Here is a 23,538-nt window from a genome sequence, read left to right on the forward strand (position 1 = left end):
ACTTCTTGCAGAAGCCCAATAATTCGCCACGCAGAGAGACGACTATGTGACCTGCAGTCTGTGTACTCCGTGAAGCGCAGACAATGCTGTGCCTCTTACGACACCTCCTGGTGGTCTAGTGTCCTAGTCATATGTTGGAAAACGACTTGTAGTCAGCTGCTAAACATTTGATTTGACGTTTACTCATTGGTTTCCTACAAAAAAAGTCAGAGAAATGTAATGTGTCTGCAGAGTAACAAATTGATTTTGATAGTCTAAATAAGTCCTTAAAATGCTCATTACCCTCTGATGACACATCTTATCTGCACATGAATAGTTATAAGAAGCTTAGAAAACAAATTACTGGTGTAACTTATAGGCCAATAAGCGCTATTGCAGTGTTGACAGCCATGATGATGGCAGCGCCGCTTCGTGGCAACAAAGTTCACGTGAGAGCGACCGAATGCTCGTAAACAATTTTTCTCATGTTCCCCAGAGTGAGATGTTCGTCGGCGGCGTGCCGGCTGACCAAGCAGCAGTAGGTTTCGACAACCACAACCAATCACACTGTGCAGCGTTGTGGTGTACGTCAGTGGATACAAAGCGTGCCAGTGGCCCTCCATACATAGAGCAGAAGTCTACCACTTATCACCGCTCCATCGTCGAAGAAGAATAGGAGGTCATGTGCAAGAAACAGTTTGCAAACGTTTCCATTAAGTTTCTGGGGACGTGCAATTATCCGGTAAAATCCACAAGAGACTACAATTTCTTTCGTATCAAACAAACAAGCAAACATTCCTGAACAGCTGCTGAAATTTTCGAAGTTCTGTAAATCAGTACCAAATTTATGTCCAGGACCAGGATCTTAAAAAAAAAAAAAAAAAAAAAAAAAAAAAAAAAAAAAGAAAAATACTCGTTTTCAAAAATAATTAATTTTTCGGTACAATCACAGCAATTTCAGTGCCAAATTACCAGTTTCGACCTTCAGCAAAACAATGTCATTTATCTTATAATCTGAAGATGACCAGTGGTTTTCTCAGTGGTTAGAGTGAAACAAGGCATATGTCTATGATCCGAAGGTGGCCGGTGACAGAAACCGATAATCTCTCTTAGCAATTTTTGTGATTGTGCCGGAAAATAAATTATTTTCCAACCAAGCATTTCAGCAATCACGGACGTCTCCTATACGATTGAAATGTTATTTTCTCCAACAAGAAAAAAAAATGTAATGAAGAGTTAACCGATTGGATTAGTAACCTTTTATTGACGACATGTTTCAAACACAGGCAAGGATAATCTTCAGATCAGCTATAGCGGATGTTGACCAGTAGTTGGTCTGAAGATGTTTGTGATTGAAACCGGCTATCAAAAGGTGTGATCCACACGGCGTGTTCTTTAATAAGGAAATCACAATCAGATTATTTCTCAACAAAGGGAAGAAAAAATATTTGTTGTTCATTTCGCTTGCTTAAACTGTGAAGACTCGTCAAAATAGGACGTACGATGCAAGAGAAAATAACAAATAAACAAAAATATTTCAGCACTGGGAACACTCATCGTCATAGAACGTAAATATTACAGAAATACACGGATATTTTGAAGATGCAACATGTATTAACTGTCGTTACTCGGCTTGCATCAATGCAGCATATTTAAGATAGTGTGGTCGATGTCATATTTGGAGTTACAGCATAGCAGAAGAATCTTAAAAATAAATAGTGATTTTGTTTCAGAGAGAGAAAGAGAGAGAGAGAGAGAGAGAGAGAGAGGAAGGGGGTGCTATTGCGAATGTTTGCGTATTTTAATTGTTTAACACATCGTTACAAGACAGGCTACAGTGTCCTTAAACAGCGTCGTGCGGTAGTGATCGAATCTGCCGTGTGTATTACGACACGGACGGGCGTTTTTTCTCGATTGGAGCCCACTTTCACTCTCACCCAGCTGTGCCCGTTGCTCAACAGTGGCGTGGGCTGTATAGGTTGGGACAGGAGGTGGGGTGGGGTGGGGGGGGGGGTGTTTCAGTTGCAGGAAGGAGGAGAGTGGTTGCGGCAGGTACCAGGCCGCCACTGCAGCGTGCGCCAGCTTTCTGCCACAAATGTCAAGGCTTTTGCAATGCACATTTATGAGTACTTCTCCCGTTAGCGACGTTCAAGCGACCCAGTGACTGCTGTCTCCGATTGGATGCTTTAGCGCCACTCCTCTCGCTTTCACAAGCAGCGGCGCTCTTGTGCTTTGGCGTGCTGTCTTTGGGATGGCTCATGACCTTTTTTTTGCGTCAGGTATCCATAAGGCAGTGTTTCCCAAACTGTGTTCCGCGGAACACTGGCATTCTGCAGGAAATGAATAAGTGCTTCGTGAAAAACTGTTAATAACAAGATGTTTTCTCCGACTTTTTTTCCTTGCATTTTTTAAACTTACTATGATTTCTTTGCTGTCATCTACGATCTAAAATTTAAGTAAACACTGAATAAAACATTTTTTCTAATTTTTAAAAATTCTGCTAATTTTATTAACCTTCAAAATAAACAGTCTTCCATCAAAGTACACGGTTTTCCAAGTGTTCCGTCAGAGGAAAAGTTTGGATACCCCTGCCATAAGGTACCATGTTTCATGGCCAATCCCTGCGAGGAGAGGGGAGAGGGCTCACTATTTCTTGTTGCTTGTGGCGAAAGAGTTAATGATGCGCCATATTTGCGAGCTTTCAGAAACGTACCTAAGAAATTACACTTGAAAGGCGATGAGGCAGGACGAGAAGAAGAAGCGAAACTGCTTGTTTACAAACGTCTTAACGTGTGATATCTAAATATGGATGAAATAAAACGTGTAGGACATGTCGTAACAAAAGTAATCCAAGGAATTATTCGGCTGGTCCCGGCGGAGGTTCGAGTCCTCCCTCGGGCATGGGTGTGTGTGTTTGTCCTTAGGATAATTTAGCTTACGTAGTGTGTAAGCTTAGGGACTGATGACCTTAGCAGTTAAGTCCCATAAGATTTCACACACATTTGAACAAGCAATTATTCCTGTAGTAGCGAAATAACCGTGGACCTCTTTTCAAGTAAGACTGCATTTAGGACGTTTCAGATTGATTCTTATATGAAACGAAAAACTTCTTTAAATGGAAATGACTTAATAACTAGTTAACTATTTTTAATTTTATTTTATAAGTTATTTTAATATTGCCGGCAATTTAATCTAATATTTTGATGTGTCTCTCTTTCTACAAATTGTACGCGGGTTGCGAGTTATAGTGACAGCTATTTGTTTACAACTACACAAAATTGATACATTTTTCAAAGTTTCCCGGTCCTTCAGAGCAGTCGCCAGCATTGTGTATAATCCATTTTCCTACAAAATGTTGAGCGGGTCCTGGATAAAACGTAGCCACTTCTTTCTCTAAGCTGATTGCAGGCTGCTTTCAAAAAATGAACTGGTTGGAGAAAGAAGCGATGGCAGTTTCTGCGGCACTCGCCCGCCTTTTTCTGCACAATCTCGGGCGCGTATGGCGCAAGTTGGGGCTGTTTTCTTCGCTCGATGTGGCTGAGAAATGCTGTACCGTTTACCACCCCCACTTGAACTTAGTTATTAAATAGAAGGAAGCACTTCATGGCATTTTCTTCAGAATTGTTACTGAGATTCGCCGGCACTCGAACTATCAGCACAGCTGGCGCTGCTAAGGGTATCCTACGACTTCACGACTTCTACATCGTTGGCAACGGATTATGCACGTTGCTCGTGACTACTTCGAACGACAGAAAAGTTTGCAACTTATAGTTATTGTGTAAAAATTGTATATAAATAATTGTCATAGTTCCAACCCTCGCCCATACTCATCAGATAAGATACAGTTTAGTGCTGTTTAGTTCCTTGCTGTACGGGATCACGTTCCATGCAAACAGTTACGAGATCGACTGCAGCTCTTGCACAGTATATTAAGTTTCGAAGCGAACGTCAGACGCTGCTACTTACACACACTTCGGAGACGAGTTTGGGTTTCTATCCATACATCCGTCAGCGTACTTCGTTTTCAAATTCACAATTGTTTTTCATAATTCTCTTTAGTTTTCAACCAATTTTATTATCTAAATTAAACTGGACAGTTGGAAAAAGATTTGATTAAAACGCATGTCTGTGAGAGTGAGTATGAGTGTGTGACAGAGATCGGAAGTTCAGAATAAGACATTTTTGTTCAGGTTATCAGGTCGATACTCCTGCGATGCGTAGAAGCGTATGCAAAATTATTTCTTCTAATCGTTCCTTGTTAAATACATTACCGTTTCCTGTGGAGCAGTCAAAGGTCAGCTAATTTTTTAGTCTGCTGTAAAACACAGTAGGTTAAATGGAATTGTTTGTGGATAATGTTGCTTGTTTAACACAGGAAGATAATTCTGATCTTGATTAGATCATTGCAGTTCCTTCTTTATCAAAATATTTTGTCTCAACTGCACAGTAGCGCTTTGTACAGATAAACTTAATTGTTTTCTGAAGTTTGACAGCAGTGTGCTTCAGATAAACAGATGCGGTGGCTGGATTAAACTCTCTGATACTTCAGTGTAGAGTCCATGGAAACATGAGCAAAACAACATGGTACTATTTTGTTCGTGATGGTCTCGTATATGTTTTATGCAGATCGGGAGCAATATTTCACTTTTACTAACACTCTACTGCATTATTTTGGTCATTACTAGGGTTTCTCGTATGAAACCCCTCAGAACGACGCTGGTGCTTAGGACAACGATGCTGCAATTTGATGTTTTTCTGCGTAATACCTTGCCGAAAGAGGAGGTTAAGATTAAAAGAAGACTATACTTGGCGTACCGTTTGTCATTTGACCTCAAGTGTACGAATAGCTCCCTGCCTTCCAAAGAAAGGAAAGGAAGATTAATGTTCCAAATCCGGGCGACAAAGATGCCATTGGTGGCGAGACACTAGGTCGGATTAGATAAGGATGCTGCAGGAAATTGACTGTGCACGTTTCAAAGGAACCATTCCAGCATTTGCCATAAGTACTTTGAGTAAACCTACGAGAATATACAGTAAATATGGGTGGCCGGGTGTGATTTGACTCCCTCCTCCCGAGTGTGATGCTTTCCGAAACACAGCAGCACGCTTGTCTTACCAGCAGACACTGCTCTCTTGCGCTGTGCTGTGTATTTATGGATTCCTACACCAACAATTACAGATAACGAACAATTCGGTAAGAATGAAGAACGCATTGCCCAAGTCCTGCGGACACTATTTTTGTTAAACTCTCTTCATGTTAAGAAAAGCGGATCAGTCGAACAATCGTCTGAACACCTCCTTACTTAACCAGAAATCGTCGTTACCTATTTAGGTGTGGCATCTGTAGCCCGTTACTAAGAATGAATGCGACATTTTTTTTCCGTTTAGGCTGTATGTTTATTAAGATTTCTTCGAAGTATCACAACTAGTTCCGACTTCATCTTTCTTAAAGTGTTATGCATTAGCCTATTACGTCCTCTTACACAGTGCCTCTGTTGCTTGTCGTTAGTTTCTGTATGATTTTCTCCACCTCCTTCTTGATCAACGTATTGATTCGTTGTTGTTTGAGGCAGTATACTGTAATTAATTTGTATGATGACCACTTCATGTGTTTCTACGCGCCTTAATCTGTTCATTCGTGCTTTTAAGTCCTAAGCCTTGACCGAGTCTTATATTCCTTATCATATAAAATATTTGTTGCCAACTGTTCTCCTTGAAAACTTCTTTCTGAAGCTTGTATTCTACGTTTATTTCCAGCTATATATGTCCGTCTCAGTGCTATAACGTAAGGCAGACGATATTGCCACTGTTTTGTAGAGCTTCATTAGGGTTTCGTTCCACTTTTTTATTCAGTGTTCTGCAATGCCTTCAGAAACCACGTGGAGATTTTCATGTTCTCCCACTCGGTATCTGTTAGTCCTACAGAAAAAAAGACCAAGACCTTTTTGTAGAAAATTTAATGTGGTTACATTTTGTATTAGGATACGTCTTCGCTGAAGGCACCAGTTTTCGAGTTATTCAAGACGAATGCATTTGAAGGTCACTTTTATACGTTTTTATTCAATAGTTCGAAAACCGCAGCATCCAGCAAAAACGTATGCCAGTACAAAATTTAACTACATTATATTTCCTATGAAAAGCTCCAGTTTATTTTTTCTGTAGCACGAACAGTTTGCGCATAATGAGTGAGAGAATGTGAAAAGCTTGTGTGTGGTATTTGAAGGTGATGCGGGTTGAATAAAATCCATAGGTAGGGGCAGCTGAATCATAGTGTATAGTCCTATTAATAAAATGGAATTCTTCTTTCTGTCGGCATGTCTTTCTCGTTTGTGACGGAAATAGTATTTCACAAAAGCGCTCTCTCTCTCTCTCTCTCTCTCTCTCTCTCTCTCTCTATTTTCTGGTCGTTTATTAAAATTGGACCAGACCTTGACCTTTAAAAGCTACGACATTTGACATTTGTTATTTGCGTAGAGATTGTTAAGTTATCTTGACAGCTGCATTTAATTTATAAATAGGTTTCTAAGAGAGTCCTCGCTGTCGGCTATAAGAATTTAGTCTCATGAAAGAGTTTTGTCATTTATTTGCGACTTAAAAAACCGTTTTTAAGTGTTCACCTCTACTTAAAGGTAGGGTCCTGTAACGTTACGATACCAAATAATAAGCCAACTCTGCTGAAGACTACAAGCTGCAGAGTATGCTTTCACGATGGGTATTTATATTCTTGGTGACATTGGTTTTATGTGCATTAGGTCGTGGTCTAAGGCATGTTTTCGTCCCAAACGTTCCGCGCCCTAATGCGGGAGACAGTCTCAGCTGCTATAAAGATATATTCGTTAATTTTCAAACATAACCTTGTTTAATTGGCTGAAACTACTAAACAAGTCTGAGTAGTACCCCCTTGAGTGACAAAATGTTTTTTTTTCTTTCTGCTTGACAGTGAAATACATGTCGTTATGTACTTTTCGGGGGATAGTAATGAATAAAACTGCTCAATTAATTATGTACCTCTAAGTTGCCCCTGAGTTCATGGGGTGGTATAAATTTAACCAATGAATCAGGAGCATAAATGCGGTAGTTCCAGCTGTCTTTATACTTACTAGTGTTACGTAAAGAGTTAACTTAGATCTTCATAGCCTCTGAGGGTGAATGAAATGAGTGATCCGTTTTTATAATTATGTGAACAGAACAGTGTAGATCATGTTTCTATTCAACTGTGATGACCGGTTGAGCCAGCTGTGTGCGCGTCGTTCAAACTCAGATTGAACTATGGTAGCAACTGTCCACCTGTAATTTACATCTGAATATGAGCAATACCAAATGTTACGTAAATTTGGAGAACTTGCATTAGAGGAAAACAGTGCAACGGTTAGGCTGCTAGCATCGTTTATGTCGCACAGGGAACATGAGAACCAGACGCGAGAGTTAAGGCTCGTACAGAGGTGTACAGTCATGTTTCGCTCACTTAAAACGCGAGTGGAATTCGTCATAAAATCGATAATATTGGTACATAGGGCCTCCGCCATGCACATTACAGTGGCTTGCGGAGTAAAAGTGTAGATACAGATATACACGTGGAATGAGGGGACAAGCTCTGCCTACCTTACACAGTGTCTGTCACCACGATCCGAAAAAAGTTGTCAACGTTCGGGATCATTATTTTTCTAAGTGACGTGGTTGGAAATGCGTGTTCCATTAAACCCGGCGGGACTCTAATTGCCGTATTACTTTTTGGGAATAGTTTACTGCACCAAGTGTCACGGAAATGAGACACGTGTTGAGTTCCTTGTTGAGGTAGGAGAACCGCCACTGAGTCACAAGGAAAAAAACTTGTGAATAAATTCGTGTTTACACGAATCTCACAGTCAGGACAATCTTTAATCAAGAGGCTCGTGAAGTATTGTTCAGACACCGGAAAATGTAACTACTTTGTGAAAATAGAAAGTCACTGACTATGAAATCGCTTGATATTGTACAAAGTAACTGGCAATTGACTCAACAATTAGTAGGTTATGATTTTCTGCAGGGCAAAAACTGGCAATTGACTATAAATAAATCGTGTGAAATCATCCGCATGAGTGCTAAAAGGAATCTGGTAAATTTCGATTATAGGAGAAATCAAACAAATCTAAAGGCTGTAAACTCAACTAAAAACTTAGGGATTACAACTACTAATAACGTAAACTGGAACGATCACATAGATGATGTTGTGAGGAAAGCAAACCGCTGCGCGGAGTGGCCGCGCGGTTTAGAGGCGCCATGTCACTAATCGTGCGGCCCCTCCCGCCGGAGGTTCGAGTCCTCCCTCGGGCATGGGTGTGACTGTTGTCCTTAGCGTTAAGTAGTGTGTAAGTCTAGGGGCCGATGACCTCAGCAGTTTGGTCCCTCAGGAATTCACACACATCTGAACATTTGAAAGCAAGCCAAAGGCTACGATTTATTGGCAGTACACCTTCAAAGTGTAACAGGTCTACTAAAAAGACTGCTTACACTACATTTGTCTGCCCTCTTCTGGAACATTGCTGTGGGATCCGCATCAGATAGGACTGACGGAGGATATCGAAAAAGTTCAAAGAAGGGCATCTCGTTTTGCACTACCGCGAAATAGAGGAGAAAGTGCCACGGATATATACGCGAATTAGGGTGGCAGACATCAAAACAACGGCGTTTTCCCATGTGACAGGACCTTCTCGTGAAATTTCAGCCACCAACTTTCTTCTTTAAATGTGAAAACATTTGGCTCACACCTACATAGAGAGAAACGATCATTACAATAAAATAAATCAGAGCTCGCACGGAAAGATTTACTGTAAGTACTCGTTCTTCTCGCGCTCTATTGGAGAGTGGAACGGTGGAGAAGTAGCTTGAAGGTGGTTCCATGAACGGCCTGCCAGGCATTTAATTCTGAATTTCAGAGTAATCATGTAAATGCCCAAGCAGAATGATGGACCTTGTTTGACAGTAAAATATGGAAGAATGAAATCTTACCAGAATTCATAACCATGCTCAACTGTCGAGTGAAAGCGTACTAATTTTTGATAACATCAACATATATAAATTATCTAAACTTAAAGACTGAAATCAACGTCTTGCTGAATTCGACGAAGATTTATACGGGTTAATGTCGACAGCGACAAAGTATGTTGAGTAATATAGAACCCTGCAGAAAATAATTACCTATTAAGTGTTGTCATGTTAAATCTCTCTCCTTGTTTAAAGCAGTTAACGAAGGGCTTAGCAGAATAATACCACGTAAATATGATGGATGTCTATATAGAGACACTGACAATAAATAAGGGAAAAAGAATCTCGTGGTTGTGCCAGGACTGACTTTGAGTGCTGATAGCAAGCGCCGCTGTCGAGACGGCTAGCCGTTAGGAGGATTTACAGCAAGGGTGGCGCCCCCTGCGCCTGCGCTAGGCGACTGCTGCCGCGGTGGCGCGCGCGAGCCCCTGGTAACGGGTCCGCGCCGGCTGCTCACCTTGGCGACGTACCGCGTTCGCTAGCTCGGCTAGCGGTCTGCCGCCGCAAGGCCACGCGGCTGTGCCGGGCTGGCCTTGGGATACCGCCGAGGCTGTTGCCTGCTGTCCAGCTAGTCCACTTCGTAAGCTAGTCACCGTGTGATGGCTTGTGTGACTTGAGCGGAGATGTAATATGTTGACATTTCTGCGGAGCCCAAGACACTCCAGGTGGTTTTTCGCTTTCACATTAATTCGCTTCGCCAACTTAACAACCAAACTACCACCTTGCAACGTAACCTAGACCTCCGGCTAATCTACCTATCAGCCTTTCACCACAATCTAGTTGTTTGCTTTCACAAAAACTGTCACCTTCCAACCTACGCTAGACCTTGGGCTAAACTACAGATCACTTTGTCACCACAACCAGGTTTTAGGGTTTCCTATTCGTTTGCTTCGCCAACTCACAACCAAACTGCCACATTCCAAACTAATCTAGACATCATCTAAACCAGCTTGAAACCGCTAAAACCAGTTAATTGTCATAAAAAGTGACCGCTTTTTCAACCTTTCAGCATGTCTTAAAATTAATTCCTAGTGACACATGTCATAGACTATAACATGTAAGACTACACTGTTAGACTGGAAACGAATTCTTGGTGTGCTTTGTATGCTATCAGTAAAAAACCGCTTATCCCAGCAAGAGGCCCAGGCTCTGCAGAAATATCTCTCCACCGAATTGAAACTTCCTGGCAGATTAAAACTGTGTGCCGGACCAAGACTCGAACTCGGGACCTTTGCCCGCGAAAGGCAAAGGTCCCGAGTTCGAGCCTCGGTCCAGCACACAGTTTTAATCTGTCAGGAAGTTTCATATCAGTGCACACTCCGCTGCAGAGTGAAAATCTCATTCTGGAAACATCCCCCAGGCTGTGGCTAAGCCATGTCTCCGCAATATTCTCTCTTTCAGGAGTGCTAGTTCTGCAAAGTTTGCAGGAGAGCTTCTGTAAAGTTTGGAAGGTAGGAGACGAGGTACTGGCAGAAGTAAAGCTGTGAGGACGGGAAGTGAGTCGTGCTCGGGTAGCTCAGATGATAGAGCACTTGCCCGCGAAAGGCAAAGGTCCCGAGTTCGAGTCTCGGTCCGGCACACAGTTTTAATCTGTCAGGAAGTTTCATATCAGTGCTCACTCCGCTGCAGAGTGAAAATCTTTCAGGCTCTCTACAGAAATGTCACCCCGCACAATTACTGGAACCCCACTTGTGTCATCCCGTCCTTTTCGTCCTCTAAGGGCGTATCCATCGAGGGGCAGGGGACAGTAGGGGCAAGCTCTCCCCCCCCCCCCCCTCAGGAAATAAAAACAACGCAAACCAAACTCACATTGTTCCACCGAGCACTGAGACATATCATTTGGTTTAACTAGAACATGAATTGGAAACTGATAAGTATCAAGTTTACCCAAAGCCACTTCTCATGAAATGTCAACATTATTTCGTGTCATTCACACAAAACCAGCACGAGCTATCGGTGCCACTCCCCTACCCTCTAGCCCAGTTCGCGTTTTCTCACGTGACACCCTGAAGGCAATGGATCAAGACGGTCATGTCGATGTTTTATTTCTTGATTTTCGAAAATCATTTGAACCAGTACCACATTTACGCTTGTTATCAGAAGTATGATGGGTATCACGAGAAATTTGCGACTGGATTGAGGGGTTTTTTTTGGAAGGGAGGACGCAGTAAGTTATCTTGGATGGAGAGACACAGACAGATGCAGAAGTAACGTGAGATAGCCTCAGGCAAGTGTGTGCGAGTCCATTGCTATTCATGTTGTGCAGGGTGTTTCAACCGGAATGACCTATTTCAGAACTTCATATTTATTGATAAAAACATACTAAAAACATGGGATTGATTGAAAAATACAAAATCGTAAAGTTTTAACTGTGCTATTACAAATGTTCTGTGTGTCCACCAGCAGCAGCATGAAGAGCTGTTAGACGATAGCTAAATTCGTCATAAACTTTACACAGTGTATCTGCCTTTACAGAAGTTATGGCGGCTGTTATTTTGTTCTTCTTTTCTTGTATATCACGAGGCAAAGGGGAGATGAACACACTCCCCTTCACATATCCCCACAAGTAAATATCGCATGGGGTCATGTCTGCCGATCTTGGCGGCAAAGAATGCGGGGCAGTGTTTCGGGGTCCAGTGCCCTATCCAGCGTTGAGCCAGAATGTCACTGAGAAATTGGTATACGCTTTGTGCCAGTCTGGTGGAGCTCCTCCTGTTGGAAAATGAAGTCTCTTGAGGTTGTGGGAAAAAAAAACCATTCCTGCATCATTTGAAGATATCTCATTCCAATCACTGTGTTTCCCTCGAAAAATTCTTTCCACCGTGCCATCGGAAGTACGAGGCCGACCTGGACTCTTACCTTTGCACAAATATCCTTTCTCTTCAGATTGGCGATACCAACGACGAATGTTTCTGGATGCAGGCCGCCGAAAATCACGCTGGACCGAAATTACTGACCCACTCTTTGCAAATTGCAGCACATAGAAAACCTAATATTGAGCAGATGCCATCTTACTTTTGACTGACTGCAAGCTGAGAAGATGCATTGACTGCCATCTAAAGGCGATTTTCTGAAACAGTATTCCACGCCCATTCAAACAGCACATTTCCTTGCCGGCACGTTCACATGATTAGGAATTATTACCGTCCATAAACACGCCCTGTATATAAATGACCTGGCAAACATTATTAACAGTAGCTTCAGACTTTTTGCAGATTATGTAGCTGTCTATAATGAAGAATCACCCGAAGAATGGTGCTTAAATGTTCTATCAGTTCTCTATAATATTTGAATTTGGTGCAGTGATTGGCAAGCAATTTGTTTTAACTGTACAGAATTGTGAAATTCTACACTTCAGTTACGAAGTAGTAAAAAAAATATTAATTATTTTGTGTAGAGAAAACTTACATTAAGGTGACACGTTCCACATCATTACGAAATGTTCTATTTATGATTTATGGAACAAGTATTAATGTATGTATGTATCAAAAAACTAGGACGCCTCGTAGTGTTAATTTATGAATGATACAGAGGTCTCTTTCCATTATAAAGCGGTTAATACTACGCGAGGTGAGATATTCGTGATGCCTTCACATTCTGAAGGAGCAGCGTTTAAATTCTCTTGCATTTTCATGCAAATGCTGCCGTAGGTTGATAACAAAGGAAGACCTAAAAACTTGACAGCTTGTATCTAACGAAAGGACCAAAATAATCGTTCCTAATGTAGACAGCTGGTTTGGTACACATCTACATGTATGCTTTGTAAGCCATCGTATGTTGTGTGTGGCGGAGGGCGTTTTTGTATTCATTGTGACTTCACCCCCCCCCCCCTCCCCCCTTCTCAGTTCGTCGTCGGGGAGAGTGATTGTTGGTTGGTCTCTGTGTGAGCTCGAATATCTCTGTTTCTAACAGCTACTCATTTTGCTACATATTAGCAGAAGGATGCAATATATTGATTGCATTTTAGTTATGTATGCTCGAAACTGCACTGTGATGCAGAACACCGCCGTTGTAGCGTTTACCAGAGGAGTTGGTGAACATGCCCGTGACGCTTTCTCGCTTACTAAGCGAATCTCTGATGGAACGCGCTACTCTTCTTTGGGTATTCTACATTTGCTGCGTGGCAAGGGTCCCGCCCAGATTGACGAGCAACACTCAGGAACCAAGTAACAATCGAACGAGAATTTTGTGTGCTACATCCTTCGTGGATGGACTACACTTCCCAAGGATTCTTCCAATGAATATCAGTCTGGTATCTGCCTTTCCTACTATTGGTTTTATATGGTCGTTGCGCTTTAAATCATTCCTTATGCGTACTCTCAAATATTTAATGTAGGTGACTGATTCAAGTTATTGTTCGGCAGTTGAGTAGTAATACAGTATCGGGTGATCAAAGCCCTTACAGGCAATACGTTCCATCTCTTAATGTTGAGGGTCAACTGCCAGTTCCTACACCAAGAGTCGGTCCTCTATAGGTCTTCCTGCATTTCGCTACAGTTTTCTACGTTTCAACTTCTGTATATACATCATCTATATCTACTTGAGAAATTATATTTCTGTAGTAGTTTCAACCTGATAACAGATACGAATATAATAATTTGTAATGCTGCGTAAGTACCTAAAATCTACAACGTTATGTGTATGTGTTGGAGCACCATATAAAGCACAGCTCGAAATAAGCAAACCGTACCTTATTTAACTCACGACCAGGTGAATAAGGTTGGTAGCTCCATGTCAAGATTCGCAAATAATTATGTTGTGTGAAGGAAAGTGATGATGTAGCACGTAGGGAAATTCATGAAACGAAATGCAAGAGGACCTGCTGAAGATCGACACTTACTTGGGGGGCTGGCAGTTGACTCATACAAAGTGAATTATATTAAAAAGTTTTCCTGTCACGGTACATATTGTATTCTAACATATATCAATTATTGGCAAAGAGAATGAACCTTTGTCCAAGTGTGCATGTGGCGTTGAATTTAAAGTGAAATTGATAAGTGTTTAAACTTCCCTGGCTCGCAGAAGAGGCAACCACAGTGTATTGCTTTCATTACTTACGGACTCCTGTGGATCAGCATCCCAGTGTCAGATCTGCTGGTGACTGGTTCCAAACGAAAATATTTGTAGGAAGAGAGGCTCATTTGTAAATAATTTATGAGCAAAAGTTGCATTTGGAGTACCTTCACTAGCTCATTGAGACAGGCCCACTCCTTCCGGCCATACTTGCAGAGGTTGTCACCCGGATGCTATGTCAGATGCAGAACACCACACAAAGTGACTCGACATGATGGACTTAATTGTGTCAACCAAAGAACAGAGGTTTGTGCCTGCAGGGTGCTATCGTGAGACATCCTGATCAGCATCAATGTGATAGCTGTGCTGCCTTCTGTAGACTCTGGCCATATTGGGGAAAGTTGCATGCATCTTGTGATGCAATATTAACACTGGCAACATGCCACAAGGTATGGTAGTCCAGTCAACGAAGGAAAATTAAGGGGAAAAGTCATGTAGTCGCAATTTTTTCTACGGTGGTAGGGAGGAGTGTAAGAACAACACACTAAAAATCTTCATCAGTGGAGGGGGGGGGGATGTAATGGTCACCGTTTTAGGTTTCTCTGGAGCAACTCAAAAACTGCAGCACCTAGTGAAAATGGTCCCCAGTACACAATAAGACTAAATTGAATTTCTTACAAAAATGTTCTATTCATTTCTCTCTCTGGGACTAATAGTTTCCATGTTGCAGGTGATGAAAAAATGCAGACTATTCAAAATAGGGTTTTAATGGTGTAAACTTTTATGTTTATTGTTACTAGTATACTCCCAGAGCACAGTTTTATCCCTTAATACAAGCCTGCTGTACTTACAGGTGGTATTTGGTGCACACATTTCATATTTTTTCCTAACCCTCTTGATTTACCAATCAACATCAATTTTGTGACACTGAAACCTTATTTTTAATAACATGCAGTTTTCTACGCCTTGCAATGTGGACTCTAATAGCCCCAGAGAAAAAAATGAATAGAACTTTTTTTTCCAGGAAATTTAATTTAGTCTAATTTTCTGCTTGGGAACATTTTCTCTAGATGCCTCTGCTTTTGATACATTCCACAAAACTTAGTTACCTTCACACTCACGTCCCCGACTCCTCCTGTACCCCATGCTCACACCCCACAGGTCAGGAGTTTTAGTGTGTTGTTCAAGACACTCCTGCCTACCATTGCACAAAAATCTGCTACTACATGAAATTTTTCCCTCAGTTGACATTCTTTGGTCTTCATTGCTTCATTGACTGGGCTAAGGAACATATGATATGGTCAGCATGAGAGGTCTCTTGTAAATGAAGCTATGTAGCTTCACTTGATCCTGTTATCAAGTGGGGAACTCGGCATCACTTTATTGTAAAATAGTTTTCCTGTGATTCCTGAGTCTTCTGAGAAGCCGATCACAATAGTTTCATCATGAAATAGATCTGAAAGCTTTTATTACCATTGTCTATGAAAACACAATCTTCACTGAGTCTCTACATTTTCCTCTTCTACTTGTGCACAAACTCGATGTTTCAACCCTTTGGGTGGATCTCCTTCAGGAGTTCTCTGGTGTGACTGGAGGACAATGTTGCAGCTTAATCGCTCAGAAGATTTTATTCTCATGCAGACTTAACCTGTTCACTACCTGTGTTACCTGTTTCCTCAATCTAGGGATGTCTCAAAACATTTCAGCCACAATTTAAAATCTATATAATTTCACTCAAGCATTTACTTTCTTTCTCAAAGTTCTCCCTGAAGGCTTGAATTTTCCCAAATATCCTCTGAAGAAACAATAGTAGCATCCACAACCAGTGAGAAGTGACGTTCAGGCAGCCATGTCTTAATCTTTGAGAATACAAAACTGCCTTTACAGAACACACTGACTGCAATCCGTTTAATATTTAGTGTCGTCGAATTGTCATTGTGAAACTACAGTTTCTCAAACCAGACCAGGTTAAGGCTTAACACACCACCTACATTGTTGCTGTTAGAGACTGAGGCACTGAGCACAAGCTCAAGTTGGGCAACTGGCTGCTGTGGTTTTGGAGTAGCACCACCACCTCTGAAGCGGACATCACCTCATGTGATGACTTTTCTACTGAACTGTGCGATTATTGTGAACACATCTGAAAAAAAATTATAATCAAAGTTGCATTGGCTTTGCTTCGGTAAAAATTGACATTCACTCCTTCACAGAGAAACACCAGAAACGGACGAATGCTTACGACTTTGTCTTATCTAGGTCAATATGTGTTTAATTTTTAATCTCTTGCAATTCTTATGGAAGACAAATCTTTGAACAGGTAAATTTGTACTCTGTGTTCTTGTTAGTACAGTGATTTGTCTCCTGAACAAACTTGAAAGTATGAGGGGCTTTCAGTAACTTTCTTACTTACTTTGACAGCACATTGCTTTTATTCAAGTTTGCAGTACATCACATTATTCACCCCCCTCTTTTGGCTACACAAGCCAGCTCTTCAATAAAATCTCTGTTCATTGCGATGGCTTTATGCCTGTGTGCCCAAATGGTATCACACCAGTGGCCGATGTCAGAGGCAACATCTTGCTACATCTCTAACCTTCCCATCATCTCCGTACTGCATCCTGCGTAGTGCATTTTTCACCAGGGCAGACAGATAGAAGTTGGGAGGTGCGAGATCCAGTCTGTAAGGAGAATGAGGAAGAACAGTCCAATGAAGTTTTGTAAGCTACTCGTGGGTGCGTAAACTTGTATAAGGTCTTAGTTGTAATGGAGAAGGAGAAGCTCTTTTGCATTTTTGTGATAATGAACATGCTGAAGTCGTTCCTTCATTTTCCTGAGGGTAGCACAACACACTTCAGACTTAATCATTGCACCAAGAGGTAGGACATCAAACAGAATGACCTCTTCAGAGTGCCAGAAGTATGTTGCCATGACTCTGCCAGCTGAGGCTATAGCTCTGAACTTTTGCTTTTGAGGAGAGATAGTGTGGTGCCACTCCATGGTATGTTGTTTTGTTTCTGGTTCAAATTGATGAATCCATGTTACCTTATGTGTGACAATGTTCGACAAAAAATTGTCACAATCAGCTTTGTAATGCACAAGGAACTCTACACAGGTGCTCCTTCATTGCTTTTTAAGGTCTTCTGCGAGTAACCAAGTGGCACACAGCTCTGAGCACCCCAACAGGTGGACAAGTGTGTCAGCACTACCAACTGTGACCTCCAGTTGTGCAGGTGTTTGATTGTGATCCATTGATCACCTTGAATGATAACATTTGTACGTACCAACATTGCAGGAGTCACAGCCACATGCAAGAGCATGCATGAGATCAGACAGGTTTGTGTGACACTGCTGTGATGATGGCAGATGACTTGCCCAATGACTTACTGTGCTTTTGTTCACTTCTAGGTCTCTGTAGGGATTTTGCAAGCACCCACGAATATTTGTGATGCTCTGGTTTTCCACCAAAAGAAACAGAATGAGAGCTCTCTGCTTGGGCTTCAGACAACATTTTGAAGGCTACATACTTCATGAAACTACGGGGACTGAAGTGGGAATATTCCATAATGTCCCTCAACAAATTCCACATTTTTTAAAACAGGAACTGTTCGAGAAAAAGGATTTGTTACATTACTTATTGAATACCCCTCGTAAAAGTAGGTACGTGCCTAAATAGTTATCACATTCACTGTATAAACTCCTTATTCTGTAAGCCTAAATGGTCTGAGGGAGATGTATTATTGGGCTAGTTAGAAGCCATCAGTTCCCAAATCATTTAAAAGTGTAATCTTGCCATATTGTGTTGTGTTTTTGTCTCAGTGATAGATATATAACACTGGACTTTGAACTGTGCTTTTACCCGTTTGTATATTTTACTGCAGTTTGGGTGAAAAGTGCCCCCCCCTCCCCCCCCCCCCCCCCTCTCTCTCTCTCTCTCTCTCTCTCTCTCTCTCTCTCTCTCTCTCTCTTGTTTGTGTGTGTGTGTGTGTGTGTGTGTGTGTGTGTGTGTGTGTGTGTGTGTGTGTAGTGCCATTTCAGTTGCTACAGGCAGAATTTCTACACACACCGTCACTTGCTTTAAACCCAGTCTAAGGCATTTCAGCTTGAGCTCCTTTCACACAAGAAGCTGAGAGCAGAAGTGATTCATTCTGCTTTGACCTTACTTTCTTCCCACATAGAAGGTGCACAGTTTCCTCTTTGAAGTGAGCAGGTGAATGTTGAAATAGTTTAAACATTGATCACGACAATTGGATATGCTTGCTATTAGTCAGTCTGCATTACAGCACATGTTCTAGTTGTTTTAAAGTGATAATTGGCAGGGTAGGCTCAGAGTTCAGTTTGCAGCTTTTTGCCTAGTAATAATAGGGGGGGGGGGGGGGGGGAGCAGGAGAGAGTAGTTGACCATAAATGCTCATCGATCTACAAGTGACCCAAACCTTTGAGATTCCACTGATTCAGAACTGGGGACCTCAGCAAACAGATAAAAGCTCAACAAATTTTACTTTACTTGAGACACTGTGTTGGCTATATAGCAAAGCAGTGTTGGCAGAAGTGAAATTAAACTCTCTGTTTACTGCTGTTCATTTTCTGTGGTACAATTTAAACCAATGATATATGAATGTAAATAGTGATGATAAATATTTGTAACTCTCCCCTTGAATGTCCAGCACTGAAAAACAAGATGTATTTAACACCTGAGCATGGTGAATGGCACTAGACACCACTTGAGGCATGGCTGAGGGTCTCGCTTGTTACTGTAAGATGGTTAATTGTCAGGTGCAATGGCAAAGAAGCTTTAATTAGTTTGAGTAAACCAAGTAAAATCTAAATTTGAATAGCTGGATGGGTATCTGAACCTTGTTTTTTTTTCTGGATGCCTGTCCAAAATGGTGCCACATAGCTTAGTAAGGAGGATGCAGTACTTAATGTGATCATCACATCTGACCACCAGAAATACTCTAGTTAATATGCAATAGACATTAGTGACTTGTTCAAGAGTATATGTCCGGGCTGTGGGACAGAGCTCACCTTCAGAAATATTTCCAAGTCCAGTCTCCCCATTACTTGAGCACAACTAGTACATAATTGTAATTACTAACTCAATGTCTTCCAAGTGCCTCATTACTAAGATGAGTTTAGCAAACCACAACTGTCAGTTGTGGATTTTTTCCCCCTGGAATATCAGATAAAATTCAAAATGCCTAAGTATAAAATTATACCTAAAAACAAAGATGATGTGACTTACCAAATGAAAGTGTTGGCAGGTCGACAGACACACAAACGAACACAAACACACACACAAAATTCAAGCTTTCGAAACAAACTGTTGCCTCATCAGGAAAGAGGGAAGGAGAGGGAAAGACGAAAGGATGTGGGTTTTAAGGGAGAGGGTAAGGAGTCATTCCAGTCCCGGGAGCGGAAAGACTTACCTTAGAGGGAAAAAAGGACGGGTATACACTCGCGCGCACACACACACACATATCCATCCACACATATACAGACACAAGCAGACATATTTAAAGAATATTTAAAGAATATGTCTGCTTGTGTCTGTATATGTGTGGATGGATATGTGTGTGTGTGCGAGTGTATACCCGTCCTTTTTTCCCCTTAAGGTAAGTCTTTCCGCTCCCGGGACTGGAATGACTCCTTACCCTCTCCCTTAAAACCCACATCCTTTCGTCTTTCCCTCTCCTTCCCTCTTTCCTGATGAGGCAACAGTTTGTTGCGAAAGCTTGAATTTTGTGTGTGTGTTTGTGTTCGTTTGTGTGTCTGTCGACCTGCCAGCACTTTCATTTGGTAAGTCACATCATCATTGTTTTTAGGTATATTTTTCCTACGTGGAATGTTTCCTTCTATTATAAGTATAAAATTAATGACACAAACATTTGTTGTAGAACTATGCTTATTCCAAAAATTTTTCTAGTGCCACCTAGATCTGGTAATGATTTGTGTAACATATTGAGACCTGTAATGGTTTGATTGCACATAAAACTTAGCTGAGTGAGTGAGTTACTTCCCAAATCAGAAATTGTTAAAACATATCACTTCCAATACAGCAGTGCCTAGTAAAGCAATGTGATATTAAATCAACCTTCAGGCTGGTGGATTTTATCTTTGCTTCAGTTCAAAATAGTGGTTGTATGAGAGGCTGCTTACACTGACAATTCTTCGTAATGTCGAAATTGCAAAAATAATTTTCAGGGGAAGAGCAGCTGAAAATAATGGCTCTAATTAACCTTACAGGGCTATGTGCCTGGTCTGCAATATAAGATAATGTATTGCTCACAAAATAAATGTAGAATGTGGAAAACTCTTATGTCTACTAAAGGTCAAAACATTTGCCAGCATATATTGCATTAGTGTTGCACATACCATTCAAGTTGTACATACATCTATCCTTTAATGACATAATGTTTTATGAAAGGTCTCTCTTCCACAGGAATCTTTGCCTATTTGAACTATCTGACGCCGAAGACAAGGCGTGAGATTCTGGAGTTGCTGGTGAATGGTCTGAAGAGGCTGGAGTACCGTGGTTATGACTCTGCTGGAGTGGCCTTGGACTCTGCTGATGGCCAGGACATCGCCATTGTCAAGAAGAGTGGCAAGGTGCAGGCTCTCCAGGATGAGATATTCTCTAGTGAGTGAACCTTTCGGCACACTCTAAGACGAAATCAAGCATAAGTAACGATTGCAAAGTACTATAGACAGTGCAGGCTCTACTCGCTTGAAACATTGTTACACACAGCTTTCTGCTCAGCCCCTTCCATCCTCTCACATATGGTTAAAATTGCAATATATTTGTTACCATAGTAGCCCTCAAGGAGCAATTGGTCCCAGCAAATACAAAATTCTAAAAAAGTGGCCCCACAAAGAAAATAATTATATGTATGATTAAGAATTAGATTTTTATTATGTCATTACATATACAAATCATTGTTTTGATCTACAGGAGACTTGTCAGTGCATAATATGTAACTGACACATACATAGCGTAAAAAAATCTTAGTTTAGAAACGTGAGTAAAGTTTGGTTCTTTTAAATAATGATTTAAAAATTTTGTGACTGAATAACAACACTTTTGGACAAGGTTGATAAACATAGTTTCATACAGTGAAGGTTTTTAATATATATTAAATGTTCATAGACATATACTGATGAATCTGGGAGTAGACTTATCATCCAACAAATTAAAACTTGAAATTTTCTTTTTTCCTAATATCACACATACATTACAATTGTGAAAATGATTTCTTATAAATAATGCTGGATGTATAAAGGTAAACACTTTATTAATATCCACTTCAAGATCATATCTCATTATTTCTCATGTCACTTATGAGCAGCCCACAGAGCAAATTGTAATTAATATTTTATTTTGCACAGAGGAAAAGACATTGGATTTCGAGGGGACCACTGACTGCCATGTTGGTATTGCACACACCCGCTGGGCAACTCACGGTGTGCCAAGTGAAGTCAATTCTCACCCACAACGCTCCGACCCTAACCATTCTTTTGTTGTGGTTCATAATGGTGAGTAAAATGTTGAATGCAAATGAACATCAGATAGAGATGTTGTAAGATGTGTGTGTGAAGAGGAAACCTTGGGTTACTTCTGTTAATGAATCTTTATATAACATTTCTACTCTGTAATTTTTAATGGTTTTAATTTACATGAATCTCATTTTGTCTCACTTTCTTAAATATAATTATTTTTGTTGATCACCATTAAACTAAAACTGGGCTATTAAAATGTTGTTGGCCTGAATTGTACCAGTTATAAAACAAAATTCCAAGTATACCAAAGTGTACCAGATGATCAGCATGATTCAGTTTTGATTTGGATGTAACAAGGCAGACAATGATTTCACTGTAAGCAGATCGTAAAATAAATTCTACATCTTCAAATTAAGCTCGTTATTCATACAATAATACTTGTATCAATAGCTGGCATTCCTCTTTTTTCCTGTCTTGAAACAGTAAGGAGAAAAATAAATTATGAATACACCAATGAAAGTGGCAATGTTGACATAGACAATGGCGAAAATACTGATACATTGACTGGGGATATGAGAAAGTTGAGATGTTTGTGGTAAAATGTTAAGAAAGTACCAACAGGAGACACTTACAATCAGTAATGACATGGTAGGAAAAAATATCAAACCATTCGACACAGGCAATGTTGTAAAGTGGGAGAATTTCGCCGAGAAAGATCGGAAAAGAGGTGATGCGTGAAATTTCTTCAAACGAATTCCTATTTTAGCATTAATATGATAAGATGTATATTACATATACTATACTATACTATGCTGTACTATTATACAGTATTGTACTATACAGTACACTAATGGCCTTGTAACTAATGAATGAAGATACATGCTTCAAAGAGTGATATTTCTAATAGTATGTTATCATCACACATAATTCCAGTAAACTCTGTTGAAAGCCAATGAAAGTGAAAATTAGTTTTCTTCCAGCCATATCATAACGTAACCAATGCACTCTAGATGACGTCTAAAATTTCAGCCATTTATAATTACAAGCTAATGTAGAATGAAGAAAAGTTTGTCACGTGAATAATGATGAAGGAAGAAATTCCTTTCAAAAAACTGCAATTTAAGAATGACTTGTTATGCAGCTGTCCTCGTGGGTAAAAATTTTGTTGCGATAGGGAAAATTCTTCAGATGCTTCGTAATGTTTCTTATATGTGATTATCCTGCTGTCATAGTTTTGTTGTTTTAGTATTTCTTTTACATATTTTCTAAGTTCAGTTAACTCTGTTTGAGCAGTTTTGTTGCAATTTTGCCAGTTTCTCCTGTGTGAAGTCATTCAGTCCCAATTTTCCATTTATGGCAAGTCTTCCTTTGGACTGTTTCGTATTCTGTGGATGTTTTATAAAGCAGTAAGTTGCTGGGATGATTAGGACATCTGGAACAGCTTTTCATTGTACCTTTGTTTGTCCACACCTTGAAGTTCTTTCTTATTTTGCACCCATCCTTGGGCTATCTGAAATTTAATTTATTATTTATTTATTTATTTATCAAGTTCTGTGGAACCATTCGAGCCAAATATACTTGTTCCTGGAACGAACTAGTACACTTTATAGAATTAGAAAAATTATAAACGAAGAGTATAATAATTAATTAAACAAGAAGAGAGCATAGGAATAAATAGCAGATTACAGAGAAAAGTTCTCAAGTACTGCAAGGAAGTCGATATTTTTTACCTCATTTCTGCTAGAACCCCACTGAAAATGAATCCTGCTGAACAGTGCTCACTTTTGAAACTTGCTGGCAGATTAAAACTGTGTACCAGACCGAGACTTGAACTCGGGATCTTTGCCTTTGATGGACAAGTGCTTGCTCGCTAAAGGCAAAGGTCTCAAGTTCAAGTCTCGGTGCGGCACACAGTTTTACTTTGCCAGTAAGTTTCTTATCAGTGCAAACTCTGCCGCAGAGTGGATATTTCATTCTGGAAGTGCACACTTTTCTTTATAATACTTAACAAGTATTATCCACCCAAGT

The 23,538-nt window shown here is 40.5% G+C and overlaps 1 protein-coding gene across 3 annotated transcripts in view; it reads left to right on the forward strand.

Annotated features, from left to right (window-relative positions):
* LOC126179592 (glutamine--fructose-6-phosphate aminotransferase [isomerizing] 1-like) overlaps positions 1-23,538 on the forward strand; it is a 163,298-nt gene that overhangs the window by 78,741 nt on the left and 61,019 nt on the right. For all 3 annotated transcript variants that reach the window (XM_049924619.1, XM_049924620.1, XM_049924621.1), the window contains exons 2-3: positions 20,456-20,653; positions 21,400-21,546. In XM_049924619.1, the coding sequence (XP_049780576.1) occupies positions 20,456-20,653; positions 21,400-21,546 (345 nt within the window). The remainder of the gene's footprint in view (positions 1-20,455; positions 20,654-21,399; positions 21,547-23,538) is intronic.

Source organism: Schistocerca cancellata, chromosome 1 (assembly GCF_023864275.1).
Source record: "Schistocerca cancellata isolate TAMUIC-IGC-003103 chromosome 1, iqSchCanc2.1, whole genome shotgun sequence".
Taxonomy (NCBI): Eukaryota; Metazoa; Arthropoda; class Insecta; order Orthoptera; family Acrididae; genus Schistocerca; species Schistocerca cancellata.